The 14,923-nt window shown below is 44.7% G+C and overlaps 2 protein-coding genes across 2 annotated transcripts in view; both read left to right on the top strand.

Moving 5' to 3' along the window:
* Positions 1 to 1,263, top strand: part of LOC107114573 (acyl-coenzyme A synthetase ACSM4, mitochondrial-like) — a 28,790-nt gene extending 27,527 nt beyond the window's left edge. Inside the window, exon 12 of the mRNA XM_015416111.1 lies at positions 764 to 1,263. Coding sequence (XP_015271597.1) covers positions 764 to 850 — 87 coding nt within the window. The 3' untranslated portion in view covers positions 851 to 1,263. The remainder of the gene's footprint in view (positions 1 to 763) is intronic.
* Positions 1,264 to 8,689: 7,426 nt separating this feature from the next.
* The window catches only part of LOC107114575 (acyl-coenzyme A synthetase ACSM3, mitochondrial-like), an 18,439-nt gene continuing 12,205 nt past the window's right edge, over positions 8,690 to 14,923 (top strand). Inside the window, exons 1-4 of the mRNA XM_015416112.1 lie at positions 8,690 to 8,893; positions 10,574 to 10,784; positions 11,863 to 12,070; positions 12,935 to 13,078. Of these exons, the coding sequence (XP_015271598.1) occupies positions 8,690 to 8,893; positions 10,574 to 10,784; positions 11,863 to 12,070; positions 12,935 to 13,078 (767 nt within the window). The remainder of the gene's footprint in view (positions 8,894 to 10,573; positions 10,785 to 11,862; positions 12,071 to 12,934; positions 13,079 to 14,923) is intronic.

The raw sequence follows: 14,923 nt of genomic DNA on the forward strand, positions 1-14,923 counted from the left end.
ATACTATACTGCCAGTTCGGTGTAGTGGTTAGGAGCGCAGACTCTAATCTGAGAAAACTGGGTTTGATTCTCCACTCCTCCACATGCAGCTGCTGGTGTGACCTTGAGTCAGTTACAAGTTCTTTCAGAGCTATTCTCTCACAAGCCGTCCTCGAAAGAGATCTCTCAGTCCCACCTACCTCACAGGGTGTCTGTTGTGGGGAGGGGAAGGGAAAGGAGATTATAAGATGCTCTGAGACTCCTTTGGGTAGTGAAGGGCGGGGTGAAAATAAAATCTCTTCTTCTCCTGCTCTTCTTCTGAACACAGAAGTTCCATATGGTCACCACCATAGCTAATAGCCACTGAGTGACCTATCCTCCATTAATTTATCTAACCCTCTTTTAAAGCCAACAGAAGTCTAGTTAATTATGCATCATATTAATTTTTTGACTTACAGATACTGCTGACAATATTTTATAAGAAAGATTCAGGAAAACTGAACAGAAAATGGCACAAAACCAATGGGTTCAATTTGTACAAGGAAGAAATTGATGCAAATGGAGGGGGGTGTTCCAGATTGAAACAAGTGGGATGAGATATACTTACTTACTTTGACAAGCCTTTCTTGGCATACGTATATACATACAATAGGAGATAGGATGAGATATCTGAAAGCCTCCCTGTTGCTGATTAGAAAGTAATTTTCAAAGAATCCCAGTAACATCAAAAGAAATTTTACTATGTTGTGAATAAAGAACTAAACTTTTAACTTTACAAATGCAGGTGGAGTTTGTCCAAGAGCTGCCCAAAACAGTTGCTGGGAAAATCCAAAGGAACATATTAAGGATCCAGGAATGGAAAAAAGCCTAGCTTCAGCCGCATGTTTACCTACGAAGAACCTCCCATTCTCCTTAATCTTCCTGTGTCCTTGGTTGCGATGGAGCTTTCCCAGGCTTTGGTTCTGATATCTCAAACAAAGAGGTCCCGTGAAACTATGGGACCAGACAGGTGATACCCTCCTCACCCCAAAGTTTCTGCACACAGTTTGCAACTGAGGCCGACCTCCCACACGGTGCCAGGCTCCTTGACACACTGACGTCTCACCAGATCAGTCAATGTAAAGTATGCCCTTCAAGGACGATGTGCCGTCTTAGGAGAGCAAGAAACAAAAAAGGAAATACGAGCAGGGATCTATTACTTGCTTACCTGACCTGCTTAGCAGACGGGGACAGGATGGCTCCCGGGAACACATTATGGGGGATGGCACTACTCACAATTTGTGGTGCACAACACATTATGGGGGATGGCACTACTCACGATTTGTGGTGCACACTGTAAGAACATAAGAACATAATCAATGTTGGATCAGGCCAAAGTTGGATCAGGCCAAAGGCCCATCCAGTCCAACACTCTGTGTCACATAATCAGCAGAAATCCCTCCCCAGTACCTTTTGTACGGGCACATGTGCTCTCTCTCTCGCCCTCTCTCTCGCCCTCTCTCTCATACACAAATCCATGCCACAGCTTTATACTGCAGCCCCACCCTGTTTCAAGTGATTCTGTGGAAAAGCATTTCAGGGACATGGATGCTCACCATGAAGAAAGGACAAGGATCCATTCTGTGAACTTGTTCCATTCAAAGTTCACCGGATCCAATAATCAGCAGAAATCCCTCCCCAGTACCTCTTGTACGGACACATACGCTCTCTCTCTCGCCCTCTCTCCCATACACAAATCCATGCCACAGCTTTATACTGCAGCCCCACCCTGTTCCAAGTGATTCTATGGAAAAGCATTTCAGGGACATGGATGCTCACCATGAAGAAAGGACAAGGATCCATTCTGTGAACTTGTTCCATTCAAAGTTCACCGGATCCAACTTGACATTTATACTGGTCAGTTTCTCAAAAACTGCTTGGAATTCCAAGGCCTTCTCCTCATCACTCACCTACCCAGCACATAACTAATCTGCCCTTTGGTGACATCAGAGCAGCTAAGCCAATGGCTGTCAGAAGCACCAAGATACATTTGCATGTCCAGGACCACCAGGGTGAGAGCAGACCAGCCACTCCACTGCCAGGTGACACTCACAGCACATGGGCTGTGAACATACTAGCCCCATATGCACATATTCAAAAACAGACTTAGATCTTCTTTCCATTCATCTGCTGAAGCATAAAAGTTGGGCCAGATCACGTTGCCTTTTATTCACTTGCAATTTTATATAAGAGTGCTGTGAAAATGTATTTTGTCCTATTGACTTTGAAACTCATTCTATCACTTGCCCTATGGATTTGCCATCAGGAGGTCCACCAGTGGGGCCAGGACATTAGAAGCCCTCCCACTGTTGACCCCTCCAAGCACCAAGAAGACAGAGCATCACTTGCCCCAGAGCCCCTATCTATACCTTGTGGCTAATAGCCACTGATGGACCTCTGCTCCATATGCTTATCTAATTCCCTCTTGAAGCCGTCCATGCTTGTAGCCGCCACCACTTCCTGTGGCAGTGAATTCCAAGTGGAAGGGAAGGCTGCATGGTATACCCGATCTTTTCAGATCTTGGAAGCTCAGCAGGGTCAGTACTTGGATGGGAGATCACCAAGGAAGGCTTTGCAGAGGAAGGTAACAGGAAACCATCTCCACTTGCCTTGAAAGCCCCTTGCTAGGGTTGCCATAAGTCAGTTGCGACTTGACAGCACTTGTATGCATACTGATCCCGTGCTCCATGATTTTGTCTAACCTGGTTTTAAAGCTATCTTCTGGCAGTGAAAATTCCATGTGAAGTTAGAAGGGAGTCATAGGTTCAACTTAGGGGTTGAACCTATGACTCCCTTCTACAACGCTGGATCCTTCTACTCCCTTCCACCAAGTCTTCCTCCAACAGTAGGGTTGCCAAACAAAGATAGATTTTTTAGATTTTTTTTCCACCAGAAGAAGGCTCTCCATCAGAAAAGAAAAGAGTCCCATGAGGAAAAACTCCACAGAGGACAGTCGAAGGGTCCAGCTTTACAGAAGGGAGTTACAGGATCCAACCCTTACGTTTTCCACACCACTCAAATAATTTTTCCAGTGTACAAAATTATTATTAACAACAACAAGATTTTTACCTCTAACCCCAACTTTCGGCCCCCATAGGACCACCAAGGCCGCTAACAAATTAAAACATAAAAAATTAATTCTCATCTTAAAAGCCATTAAAACCAACACACAAATGCATCATTAAAACAAGCTAAAACAAAATTTCAGAAGCCCTCTCAAAAATGAAAAATAATAAAACTCCGGGAAGAGATGGTATTCCTATTGAGTTTTATAAACATTTCAAACCAGAAATAGAACAACACCTTTTAAATACAACCAATGCAGTTCTAACTTCTGGTACAATGCCCAAATCATGGGCAGAGGCAAGGATAATAGTAATACCTAAACTTGGTAAGGATAAATTGCTTCCATCTTCTTACCGACCCATTTCGGTCTTAAACCATGATTTTAAAATATTGTCCACAGTTCTAGCTAACTGTCTGACTAAAATAATAACTCACTATATTCATAAAGACCAAGCTGGCTTTATGCCCAGATGAACTATAACTGACAATATAAGGAAAACTATCAATATCATTGAATTCTGCAAAGCTAAACATGTAAATACAACAATTCTGTTGAGGCTGAAAAAGCATTCGACTGGGTAGAACCCTGATATTTACAGAATTTGCTTATGTTATATATATGAATTTTGGTACATTATTTAACAATGCAATTAAAGCAATCTACGCAGACCCAATAGCACAAATTTCAGTTAACAACTATAGGTCAGCTAATATCCTACTGACTAGAGGCACATGTCTGTCAGGTTCCACAGCCAACAACTGAGTACACACTTGTCAGAAAGGTTATACTTTATTGCAGAGCTATAGATGCATTAACATGGTCACTGTTAAGAATGGTGACGTTTCTACAAGCATAATGGGATATAGGGTATTTGTATGCACACACCCCATCCATAGGCCAATTGGCCTGACTCCCGCGTGTGGGAGAAGGGGCCCTAGACCGTTAGAGCCGAAGCTGGGAATTGAAAGCTATCCCACGGTTACATGATGCCCAGACACTACACAGGCAATCTACAAGGTCAGTGATAATGAAGTACTACAGAAGCAAAGAAGGAATGCAGCAGCGGCTGGTACACAGGTCAAGCAAATGAACCCCAGCCCATAAACATCATGGCAGCATAGCTGACAACGTCAGGGCTGTCCCTTATCCCCAATTTTGTTTGCTTTGTCCCTAGAACCATTGGCATATACTATTAGAGAAAATAGGGATGTCATAGGTATTACAGTTAGTAAAGAAACCTGTAAAATAAGTTTATTTGCAGATGATGCTATATTTTATATGAAAGAACCTAAATATTCTATTAGAACCTTATTACAAATTATTGAGAATTTTAGTGTAATTTCAGGATTTAAGATTAACTATGATAAATCAGATCTTTATCCTATTAATATTACACAAGATGAAAAACAAGAAATGACTTCACTATACCCTTTTAAATGGGTCACTAAACAGTGGAAACATTTGGGTGTAAATATCCCACTGGATTTGGCAGATTTAGCAAAATCAAATTATAATCCCTTATTTAGTGAAATAAAGAAAACTCTACAAGATTGGCAGAAAATAAAGTTCTTCTTACTGGAAAAAGTAGACCTTTTAAAATCTATTTTGTTACCTAAGTTTTTATTCTTATTCCAAAATCTGCCTGTAGTTATACCCAATAAAGACTTTAAGGAATGGAAATCAACTTTTACTAAATTCCTTTGGGACAATAAGAAATCCCGTATTAAATACTCACAATTTAAAAAGCCAATAAAACAGGGAGGTCTTGGGTTACCTTTCCTGGAAATGTATTTTATAACAGCTCAAATAAAAGCAATATTTTACTATGCAGATCCACAATGTGAAAAATCATGGACTACTATTGAAACAGAGAGCCTTAATCCAGACAAGATACATGAAGCAATCTGGAATATCCCAAAAGACAGATGTCAATTATCTACACCAAATGATTTCTTAAAATTTACACTACAAATGTGGGACAAATATAGAAATGTTCTTGCTCCAGGTGTATCTCCCATTACAGCTTTTTTAGGTCAACATTGGTTTAAACCAGGTAGAGAAGAGGAAAAATATATATCCCAATTGGAACAGAAACATGGGATTAAGCTACAGTGGTTTCAATATCACCAATTAAGACATATGTTTAACGAGGTCAACATTGGTTTAAACCAGGTAGAGATAATAACCAATTTTCAATTTTAAGAGGAAAAATATATTTAGACTAAATAATAATCAATTAGGTTCACAATCCCAGTTGGAACAGAAACATGGGATTAAGCTACCGTGGTTTCAATGTCACCAATTAAGACATATGTTTAACAAGGTATCTAGGGCAACATCTTTAGATAGACCTTTAACTCAATTTGAGAGAATTTTATATAAAACCACAACTAATTCTAAAGGTATTATTTCAATTATTTATAATTTATTAAATAACAAATTATGGAATAAAAAAACTTCTACCCAAAAGGTTTGGGAAAAGGAATGTAACATTTCTATAAATGAAGAACAGTGGAATCATATTTGGAACTCCTTCACATTTACCACCAATAATATGAATGTTAGACATATAAAATATATACTAGATAGTATTTGACACCTAACCGTTTATTTTAATGCAAATTTAAAACCAACCCAACCTGTTAGAAGGGTTGTGGACAGAAAGGAAATTTTATACATTGTTGGTGGGCCTGTCCCAACATCTTTAAATACTGGGAAAAAATCCTTCATGAAATTCTTAAAATCACTGGGCATGAGATTCCTAATACTCCTGAATCTGTGCTTCTAAATTACTGGCCCAAATTGACATTAACAAAACAAAAAACTGAAACAATTTCGTTGTTGCTTTTTGCAGCAAAGTCAATACTGGCACAAAGATGGAATAAGAATGGAGTTCCACGTTTGAATAACTGGTATACTAAACTGTGGGGTGTAATTATAGCAGATAAGATAGCAACTCAATTACGGGTTGCCCAAGAAAAATGAAGAAGAAGAATCTTCTTGAAAAATGTTTTTTTACTTTGATTATGTTTCCTCACATCCTAATGCAATGACAAAGTTACCTCATAAATATAAAGTTGTCGCAATTTATTAAATTGATTGAATAGTTACAAGTTGTTCTGTTATCAAAGAATATGATATAGGCAGCCAATGTTGATAATTTTTGAAGTGCAAAGTTGTTGTTATGTTTAGGTGTTCTAAAATCAATAAAAATTATTTTTTTTAAAAAAAGGAGCTAAAACCAGAGCCTGAAATAAATATAAAAGATGAAAGGAACAGTTAAAACACTGGGGAAGAAGGAGGGAATGCCAAGCTAAAGAAAGTCTTCAACAGACGGCAACAGAAGGGCACTAGTGAATCTCCCCGAGGAGAGATTTCCCGAGCTTTGGTGCCACAACCAAGAAGGCCCTCTCCCAATTGTCACCTGCCTAAACTCAGGTGGGGGCACCCAAAGGAGGCCCTGTGGAGATGACCAAGTGGCTCATAGGCTCACATGTATCCAGCTGAACATTACAATAAACCATGTAAAGTAGTGCTTTCTCCTGCCTGCCCTGAATCTGCCACTAATGAAGGACACGCGATCTTGAATGTAAAGCCACTGTTGACCCCCCCCAAGCACCAAGCCTGAAATAAATATAAAAGATGAAAGCAACAGTTAAAACACTGGAGAAGAAGGAGGGAATGTCAAGCTAAAGAAAGTCTTCAACAGACAGCAACAGAAGGGGACAAGCGAATCTCCCCGAGGAGAGAGTTCCAGGGCTTTGGTGCCACAACCAAGAAGGCCCTCTCCCAATTGTCACCTGCCTAAACTCAGAAGGCGGGGGCACCCAAAGCAGGCCCTGTGGAGATGACCAAAGTGGCCCATAGGCTCACATGTATCCAGCTGAACATTACAATAAACCATGTAAAGTAGTGCTTTCTCCTGCCTGCCCTGAATCTGCCACTAATGAAGGACACGCGATCTTGAATGTAAAGTCAGGAGGGTTTTTTGGCAGATCTTGGAAGGAAGGATCCTGTTAGCTTCTGTTAAAATGTGGGTGAAAAGGGAAAAGGGAAGGGGAGGCAAAGTTCTGAAGGGCAAGGTACTGCCATGTCTTACTTACTGTGTAAATTATTGGAGGACACTGGCATGCAATGCCTTGCCCTTCTGCATACTTTCAGCTGTGCACATCGCTCTACCAGGGCAGCATGTACCAAGGCTGGAGAGAGTGTGCAGCAGGTCCAGCGTTTTCCAAACCACAGAATCAATGCTCTTTCTTGGGAAGCCAGAATAACCAGTGGAGCAGCTCTTTCTCCAGAGGTCTCCGGCTGCTATCAGTCTAACAGGTCAGTAACGCCATACCCTCTAGCGTCTCACAGATGAAAACAGGGACGTGGGGGCTGCTGAGAGCACCCACAGACGTGCTCCCAGTCTTGGAGGAAGGACTGGTTACAAATCTGTAGATATCTAGATAGAGTTGTCTATAAATTTAGAACAGCAGTGCCCATTCACAAGAACCGGTGATCATATAATCCCTTGCATAGAAATATCACAGATGGTTCCTCTTGCATTTCCCTGTTTGCCATTCCCTGTTAATCTACGTCACCAAGGAAGGTGCATTCTGCACTCTCCATACGAGGCCCTTTCCATAAAACTGGGGCCCTTACTGAATGGGCACGCGCCTTTACTCTAGATGTGCACAATTTGAGAAGTGAATCTAAGTTGGCCTGCGGATTGTTCCACTGCTCTGCTTATAAAACAGATAGATGAAGGAGTCTAGAACAAAGATACGCAGCTGCCTGATGCTGAATCAGATCACTGGTCCATCAAAGTCAGTGCTGTCAGCTCTGACCAGCACCAGCTCTCCAGCATCTCAGGCAGAGCGCCTTTCTCATCACTTGCTACCAGGTCTTTTAACTGGAGATGTCAGGGATTGAACTTGGGACCTTCTGTAGGCAAAGCAGAGGCTCTGCCACTGAGCCATGTTGTTGTTGTTCAGTCACACAGTCGAGTCCGACTCTCCGCGACCCCATGGACCAGATCACACCAGGCCTTCCGGTCTTCCGCCGTCCTCTGAAGTTTACTCAACTTCATGTTCGTTGCATCTATGACACTGTCTAACCATCTCATCCTTTGCTGTCCCCGTCTTCTTTGACCTTCCTTCTTTGACCTTCAATCTTTCCCACCCTTCATACTGTAGACTCTGTGTTGTACTATTTTGGTTTATTGTGCTGGTCTTATGACTGTTCTTAATAAATAATAATGCCATGGCCCTTACCCAAATATTGGCAGAGCGCATGCAACTCTGTTGTTGCATTAATATTGGCAATTATTGAATGGGGGGGGATGCTGGAAAGAAGCGTGGAAAAGAAGCTTATAGTGTAATACGTACTCAGCCATTTTAAAAAGAAACCCCCCACATATCCCCTGAAAGCAAAACAGGGACAGCGATTCCCAAGGACCAGTAATAGGCATGGCTTTAAACAAATAAACGATCTCATGAGCATCAGACATGTGACAAAATAATTTACTTGCAGACCTACAACAAAATAATTTCTGCTTCCCTTCATCATTTTTTCCTAGACTATTTCCTAACTTTGTTGCTGAGATCTAATTCTTCTACCATGAAGACTTTACTGAGATCACAGATCCTCACGTCCTTCTGGAGACGTCAGGGACCTCCTGGGGCCCTTCATAGACACGGTCGGCTGCTTGGTGCTCCCATTTCTGCAAAGTACAGAGTCCTCCAGAGCCACGGGGAGCAGCAACTGCCAGAGCACTTTAACTACGCCAGTGATGTGCTAGATAAATGGTCCCAAGTGGAAAAGGTAGATGTGCTCTTCAGCTAGAGCTTAGCCAGGTCTTTCCGAGTCAATACCTGTCATGTCTTCTCCCCCAGAAATGCAAAAAACTGGCAGGCTGGACCTCCACAACATTTTTAAATAGCAGCCTAACAGGGACCCTGACTCAGATCTGGATTGTGGCATGGGGGGGGGGGTTAACAATCCCCCCCTCCCCAGGTTTCCTGACCTCAGATAGCACCTCTGCCTAAAGTTGCTCTACTGCGGGAAATAGAAAGGTTGCGCTTTTTAAGGAGAAGCTGCAGATACAGACAATGAAACCACTGCACAGCCACATCAGTACATGCTTGATGACGATGTGCCGGCATCATGTCGACTACCGTAATCCCTGATTCGCTGGGGTCTCATAATTGGGTAGGAGGCTCCCGATCTAAACAAGAAGTTTAACTCGGTGTAGTGGTTTAGAAGGGGCCATGGTGGCTCAGAGGTTAAGACGCTGAGCTGCAGACCGGAAGGTCTGTAGTTCAGCAGTTCGAGACCCGGGTTGCCGCATGACGGAGTGAGCTCCCGTCTCTGGCCCCAGCTCCTGCCGACCTCGCAGTTTGAAAGCAAAAAATTGCAAGTAGATAAATAGGTACCACTTCGGTGGGAAGGGAACAGTGCTCCGTGCGCCTCGGCATTTAGTCACGCCGGCCACATGACCACAGAGTAGTCTTCAGACAACGCTGGCTCTTCGGCTTGGAAACGGAGATGAGCACCACCCCCAAGAGTTGGATTCGACTGGCTTTTGAGCAAGGGAAACCTTTACTTTTCAGTGGTTAAGAGCATGGACTCTAATCTGGGAGGACCGGATTTGATTCCCCTCTCCTCTACATGCAGCTGCTGATGTGACCTTGGGTCAGTCGTAAGCTGTTCTCTCAAGGGTAGTTCTCAAGAGAGCTCTCTCAGCCCCACCTACCTCACAGGGAGTCTGTTGTGGGGAGGGAAAGGGATTGTAAGCCACTCTGAGACTCCTCTGGGTACTGAAGGGTGGGGTATAAGTTCAGCCTCTTCTACTTCTTAAGGTGCAGTGGGTGGGTGGGAGAACAGGACGACTCCGGGCAATGGTTCCCAAGATTGGCTCTCAGCCAGCAGGCTCCCAGGCAGCCTTCGGCAGCCTCAACTCCACCGGCCAGCAGAATGGATGGGGGAAAGGTGGGTCCAGCAGACCTGAGGGCTGCAGGCTCCAATGGGGTCCAAAGTTAAAGTTTAAAATGCACTGGGCATTCGAAGCAAACCAACCTGTCCACCCCAGGTTCTGGAATACTATTTCTGTTGTTGCCATTTCACCCTTGCTATGTTCACAGGGGGTTGCTGGTTTACAGGGCCGGGAAGGAATTTCACCATGGGTTCTGATTGGCTGATAGGCCCTGGGGGGGGGGGTTTCACCTTCCCCACAACAAGGACTATGCACTATGTATGCTTGACTGTACTGCCAAAAAGAACATAACTGACACAACTGGCTACTGGCATCTAGGCATTGGCTGGGACACACAGTGCAGGCTGTACAGATTGACCCCCCCCCCCTTAATGGGCTCTGGAGGCTGGGTGCGCGACAGTAGAGGGCATTAGGGAGTTATTTGTACACACAAAAATGTTCATATGTCCGTATGCTCAATGAAGAAGCAAGCAAACCATTTCCCACACCCGTGTGTATCCACTGCACAGGATGGAAAGAGACCTCCCAACCCAGCGTTCTGGTGGATAAACGGCAGAGGAGGTGAAGTCAGGTGGAGTTTTGAGGAGCTGGGAGCCCTGTCCAGGAAAGCGGCCAACGTTCTCTCGGACCACTGCGGGCTGCGAAAAGGAGACAGGCTCATCATCATTCTCCCCCGGATCCCAGAATGGTGGTTGGTGACTGTGGCGTGCATGAGGACAGGTCAATAATAATTGAAAAAAGAGACTGCAAAAGCTAGCAGAACATAACAGAACACTGGTTTGCTGAGAGTAGCTGTGGCAGGGACCGTTCTGGAAGTCACATGTAATGAGCTGGCTGCTCAATATGTACATAAAGCGCGCGCGCTACAATGATGCAACCCAGAAGTGATGAGCTGGCTGCTCAATATGTACATAAATCCCCTCAGGTCACAACTAGGGTTGCCAAGTCCTACTCAAGAAATAGTGGGGGGAATCCAGGACGTTCCCGGGAGTCCTCTGGCACATGCGTGAAGCGCGCGCGCCGCAATGATGCAACCCAGAAGTGACGTCATCATGTTGGGGGCGTTGCCACACAATGTGCCCGACACAATGAGGTCACCTCCGGGTGACATGTTCACGCCGGGCACGTCACACACTTTGGGGGTGGGGTTCCCCCTAGTGGCCTGATCCGGGCCAGCTGGGAATTGGCCTCTCGGGGGGGGGACTTGGCAACCCTAGTCACAACTGACTTATGGCGACCCCGGCAACGGGCTTTCAAGGCAAGCGAGAAGCAGGGATGGTTTGCCATGGCCTCCCTCTGCAGAGTCTTCCTCGGTGCTGGTCTCCCATTCAAATACTGACCCTGGTTGAGGTTTTGAGGTTTGGTGAAAGTGGGCTGTCCCATACTGCCTTCCCACCCAGCGGCTCAGCAGGGGTGTACAAATGCACATGCACGGGGGTGGGGGGGGGTACTTGCACGCACAGCGATTTTCATCCTGTCTGTGACCTTTGGGAAATTTGCCTTTTTCGTCTGTTTCTGCCATGTGGTTTAGATGCAAACAGAGGCATTGATTTAAACGATAGTTTATGTCAAATGATACCATTGGAGTGGGGTGGGGGACGGAAGAATGACAGCCATTTTGTCCCAAGCGTGGAGAAGCCATAAAAGGGAGCTGAACTTTCACACTGAACTGGGGTTGTCGCAAAATTAAATAACGTTCCATTCTGCGCAACAGCCAACGGTCCACCAACAGTGAACCGCCCAAACTGTGAGGGCCACAGTGCAAGCTGCCTTCTGTGCTTCTCTCTCGTTCTGGCAGGCGTCGTTGCCATCCCCGGGACATCCCAGTTGACAGCCAAAGACATCCAGTACAGGCTCCAGGCTTCCCGGGCCAGATGCATCATCACTACGGATGCTCTAGCACCTGCCGTGGACTCTGTGGCGGCCGAGTGCCCCTTCCTGGAAACCAAACTGATGGTGTCTGAAGGCAAGAGAGACGGGTGGCTGAACTTCAGTGGCCTCTGCAAGTAAGTAGTCCTCATTGTGTGTCTTCTGCAGTCATAGCTCCATGATACGTGGGGACCACTGTACCCTCTAAGCTGAGTTAGTGTGAGCTAGCTCACAGTTTTTTAGCCTCTGGCTCACACATTTTCGTCTCAGCTCAGGAAGGAGGGCTCCAGAGCAAACTAATTGATGCAGCAGCCAAATCGCTCGCTCACAACTTTATTGCCGGCAGCTCACAAGGTAGAATTTTAGCTCACAAGCTTAGAGGGAACATTGGTGGGGACCACGTCCTCTTACCTATCTGCTTAATCAATTTTTGTCCTGGCTTTTTCCCAAGGAGGTCAAAGTAGTGCACACAGTTCTCCTTTCCTCAGCTTTATCCTCACAACAAAGCCGTGAGGTTGTTTATATGAAGAAAGACGGACTGGTGAAAGACCACCCAACAAGCTTTGTGGCTGAGCGGGGATATCCCTCTCACATCCCCCTAACATTTTACCAAAATTTGCCAATGAGTACATGTGCTGTCCCCAAATAGAGCAAAGAGCACCCCCTGAAGTGCTTTCAGGCCAGCAAAACAGCATGGGGGGGGAGGCTGATCCCTCCATGTGGTCCCCATCCAAATCAAGGGGGCCATGCAGTTAGGGAAAGGGTTCCCTTGCACCTGTTTAACTCTCTGTTTCAAAGTCCAATTTGGGGAACCCGAACGCTGCATGCTAAAAATTGGACTTCACTTTTGAAGGTCACCCAGGTCATTTTCCCTCAGCCGAGCCTACCTTGAAAGGATGTCGCAAGGGCAGAATGGAAGAGGGGATGATGTACAACCCCCCACCCTTGAGCTCCATGCAGAGACAGATCCTTTAACCTCCATGATGCTGTTTTTTCCACAGAGAGGCCTCTGCTGACCACACCTGTGTGAAAACAAAACTTCAAGACCCAATGGTGACTTTTTTTACCAGTGGAACAACAGGTGCACCCAAGATGGTTGAGCATTCTCAAGGAAGCATGGGTTTCAGACCCATCAGGCATGACAGGTATATGGACAACAAGCTTTCTTTGATGTGTGTTCTTCTTCTTCTTTTTGGCCCCCGCAAAGGGGATTTTTTTATTGCATTTTTAATTGGACTACAAACTACAACGAAGATAGGGGAAGGGAACTACAATTAAGGAGAAAGAAAAGATAACCACTACTAACTAAAACCCCAAGAGATCATTACAACAGCTTGAGTACAAAATCTTTCCTTAAATCGCTAATATCTTTTGAACTTAGTCAGATATACAAAAATATCTTTTAAATCTTAGATTTAACTGTTAGAGAGAAACCCCAGAGCATCTCATTATTAAAAGCTATAAAGGCACAATTCAGAGTCCTTCAGCCTTCATTTTTTGTTATCTTGTCTTTTCCTCAGTTTGTATGGACTTTTAGGGGCAGCCGCCCCTTTTTCAGAAAGGGAGTCCTCTCCTGAAGACCCCGAGTCCAACTCGCCACTGGACTTGCTGTCTTTCTCCTCTTTATCCTCCTCCTCTGGGTCACCCAACTGGATTCTCAAAAACGCCGGTGTTTTGGAAACAGAGTCAATCTTTTCTTTTTTATCCTGAAGTTTGAAGGTTACATCCTCTGGAATTAACCACCTGTACACGATTGCATTTGTTTGAAGAAAAAGAATTAAATCTTTATATTTCTTTCTCCTTTGTCTTATTTCAAATGGAATATCTTTCAAGATCCTGATATTATTGTCCCCAATTTTTAAGGGTGACCATGCAGTCACTCTCAGGATAGAATCCCTCACATGACTCTTCGAGAATCTCATTACTATTTCCCAAGGCAGATTATTCTTCTTTATATATTTGGAATAAGACCTGTAGGCAACATCCATCTCGCCGTAAGGTATTCCGCCTTCAAATCTGTCACCGGGGCTAATGCTTTGCTCATAATTTGCTTCAGATTCTCGCCTTTGGATTCTGGGACACCTTGGAATCGAAGGACCAGGTTTGCCTTCTCCATTTGTAGCTGTAAACGTTGTTCTTCTGTAGAGACTTGCTTCTTTTCCAGTTTTTGCACCTTTTTCTTCACCTTTTGGGTACTGGCATCAACTTCTTTCACTTTCTCAGCTGTTTGCTCCGTGATTTTAAGAGTCTCGTTCAATTGAAGCTGCTGAGTAGCGATGCTTTGATTCATCATTGACAGCTGTTCCTTGAGATTAGTCATCTGGTCCAGCAGGGGGCGCAGGGATTCTGCCAACGTTTTAGCCAACTTGGTGGTTTCTTCCGGATGAGGGCTCCCAGCTACTTTTGCTTTTAAAAGTTTTTCTTTCTCTGTCCTCTTCCCCGCCATCTTTATGGATTGTTTACTTTCCGGAAATTTGCTAAAGTCTCTGAATGTATGCTCATACGCTCATCCGTATGGTAAGTCTCTCCCAACAGATTTCAGCATTTTTACTTCTGCTCCCCCCTCGGATCTCACTTTTTAATTTGTGCGCATGGGAGGGGCCCCTCCCCCGCTTGCTTTACTCTCTAGTCCATGGGGTGGGAGCTTTCTTTTTAAATTGTCAATTATGCTCTAATCCGACTGACAGTTCATAGTCGGTATTGCAACCTCGCTGTAACTCCATTTAAACCGCTCTATCTCCAGCGCTTGTCCTGGTCAGCGTCACTAGTTCCATACGAACACACAGCAGGAGGACTGTCAGGACAGAGAAGCGCCTTGATTCCCCAGCATCGCGCTGGTGAAGAGGCTACCTCTCAAAAGTCCCATAGCTAGGAGCCTTTCAACTAGGCTCTGGGGGGTAGCGAGACGTCGCCCCCCCCTCTCACCTGGAGATTGGCAGCAATTGTTACCCAGGACAAAATGGCTGGTTTGGAGGGTGGAGTTGGCAACC

The sequence above is a fragment of the Gekko japonicus genome, unplaced genomic scaffold (assembly GCF_001447785.1).
Source record: "Gekko japonicus isolate JY-2015 unplaced genomic scaffold, Gekko_japonicus_V1.1 scaffold321, whole genome shotgun sequence".
In the NCBI taxonomy this organism is placed as follows: domain Eukaryota; kingdom Metazoa; phylum Chordata; class Lepidosauria; order Squamata; family Gekkonidae; genus Gekko; species Gekko japonicus.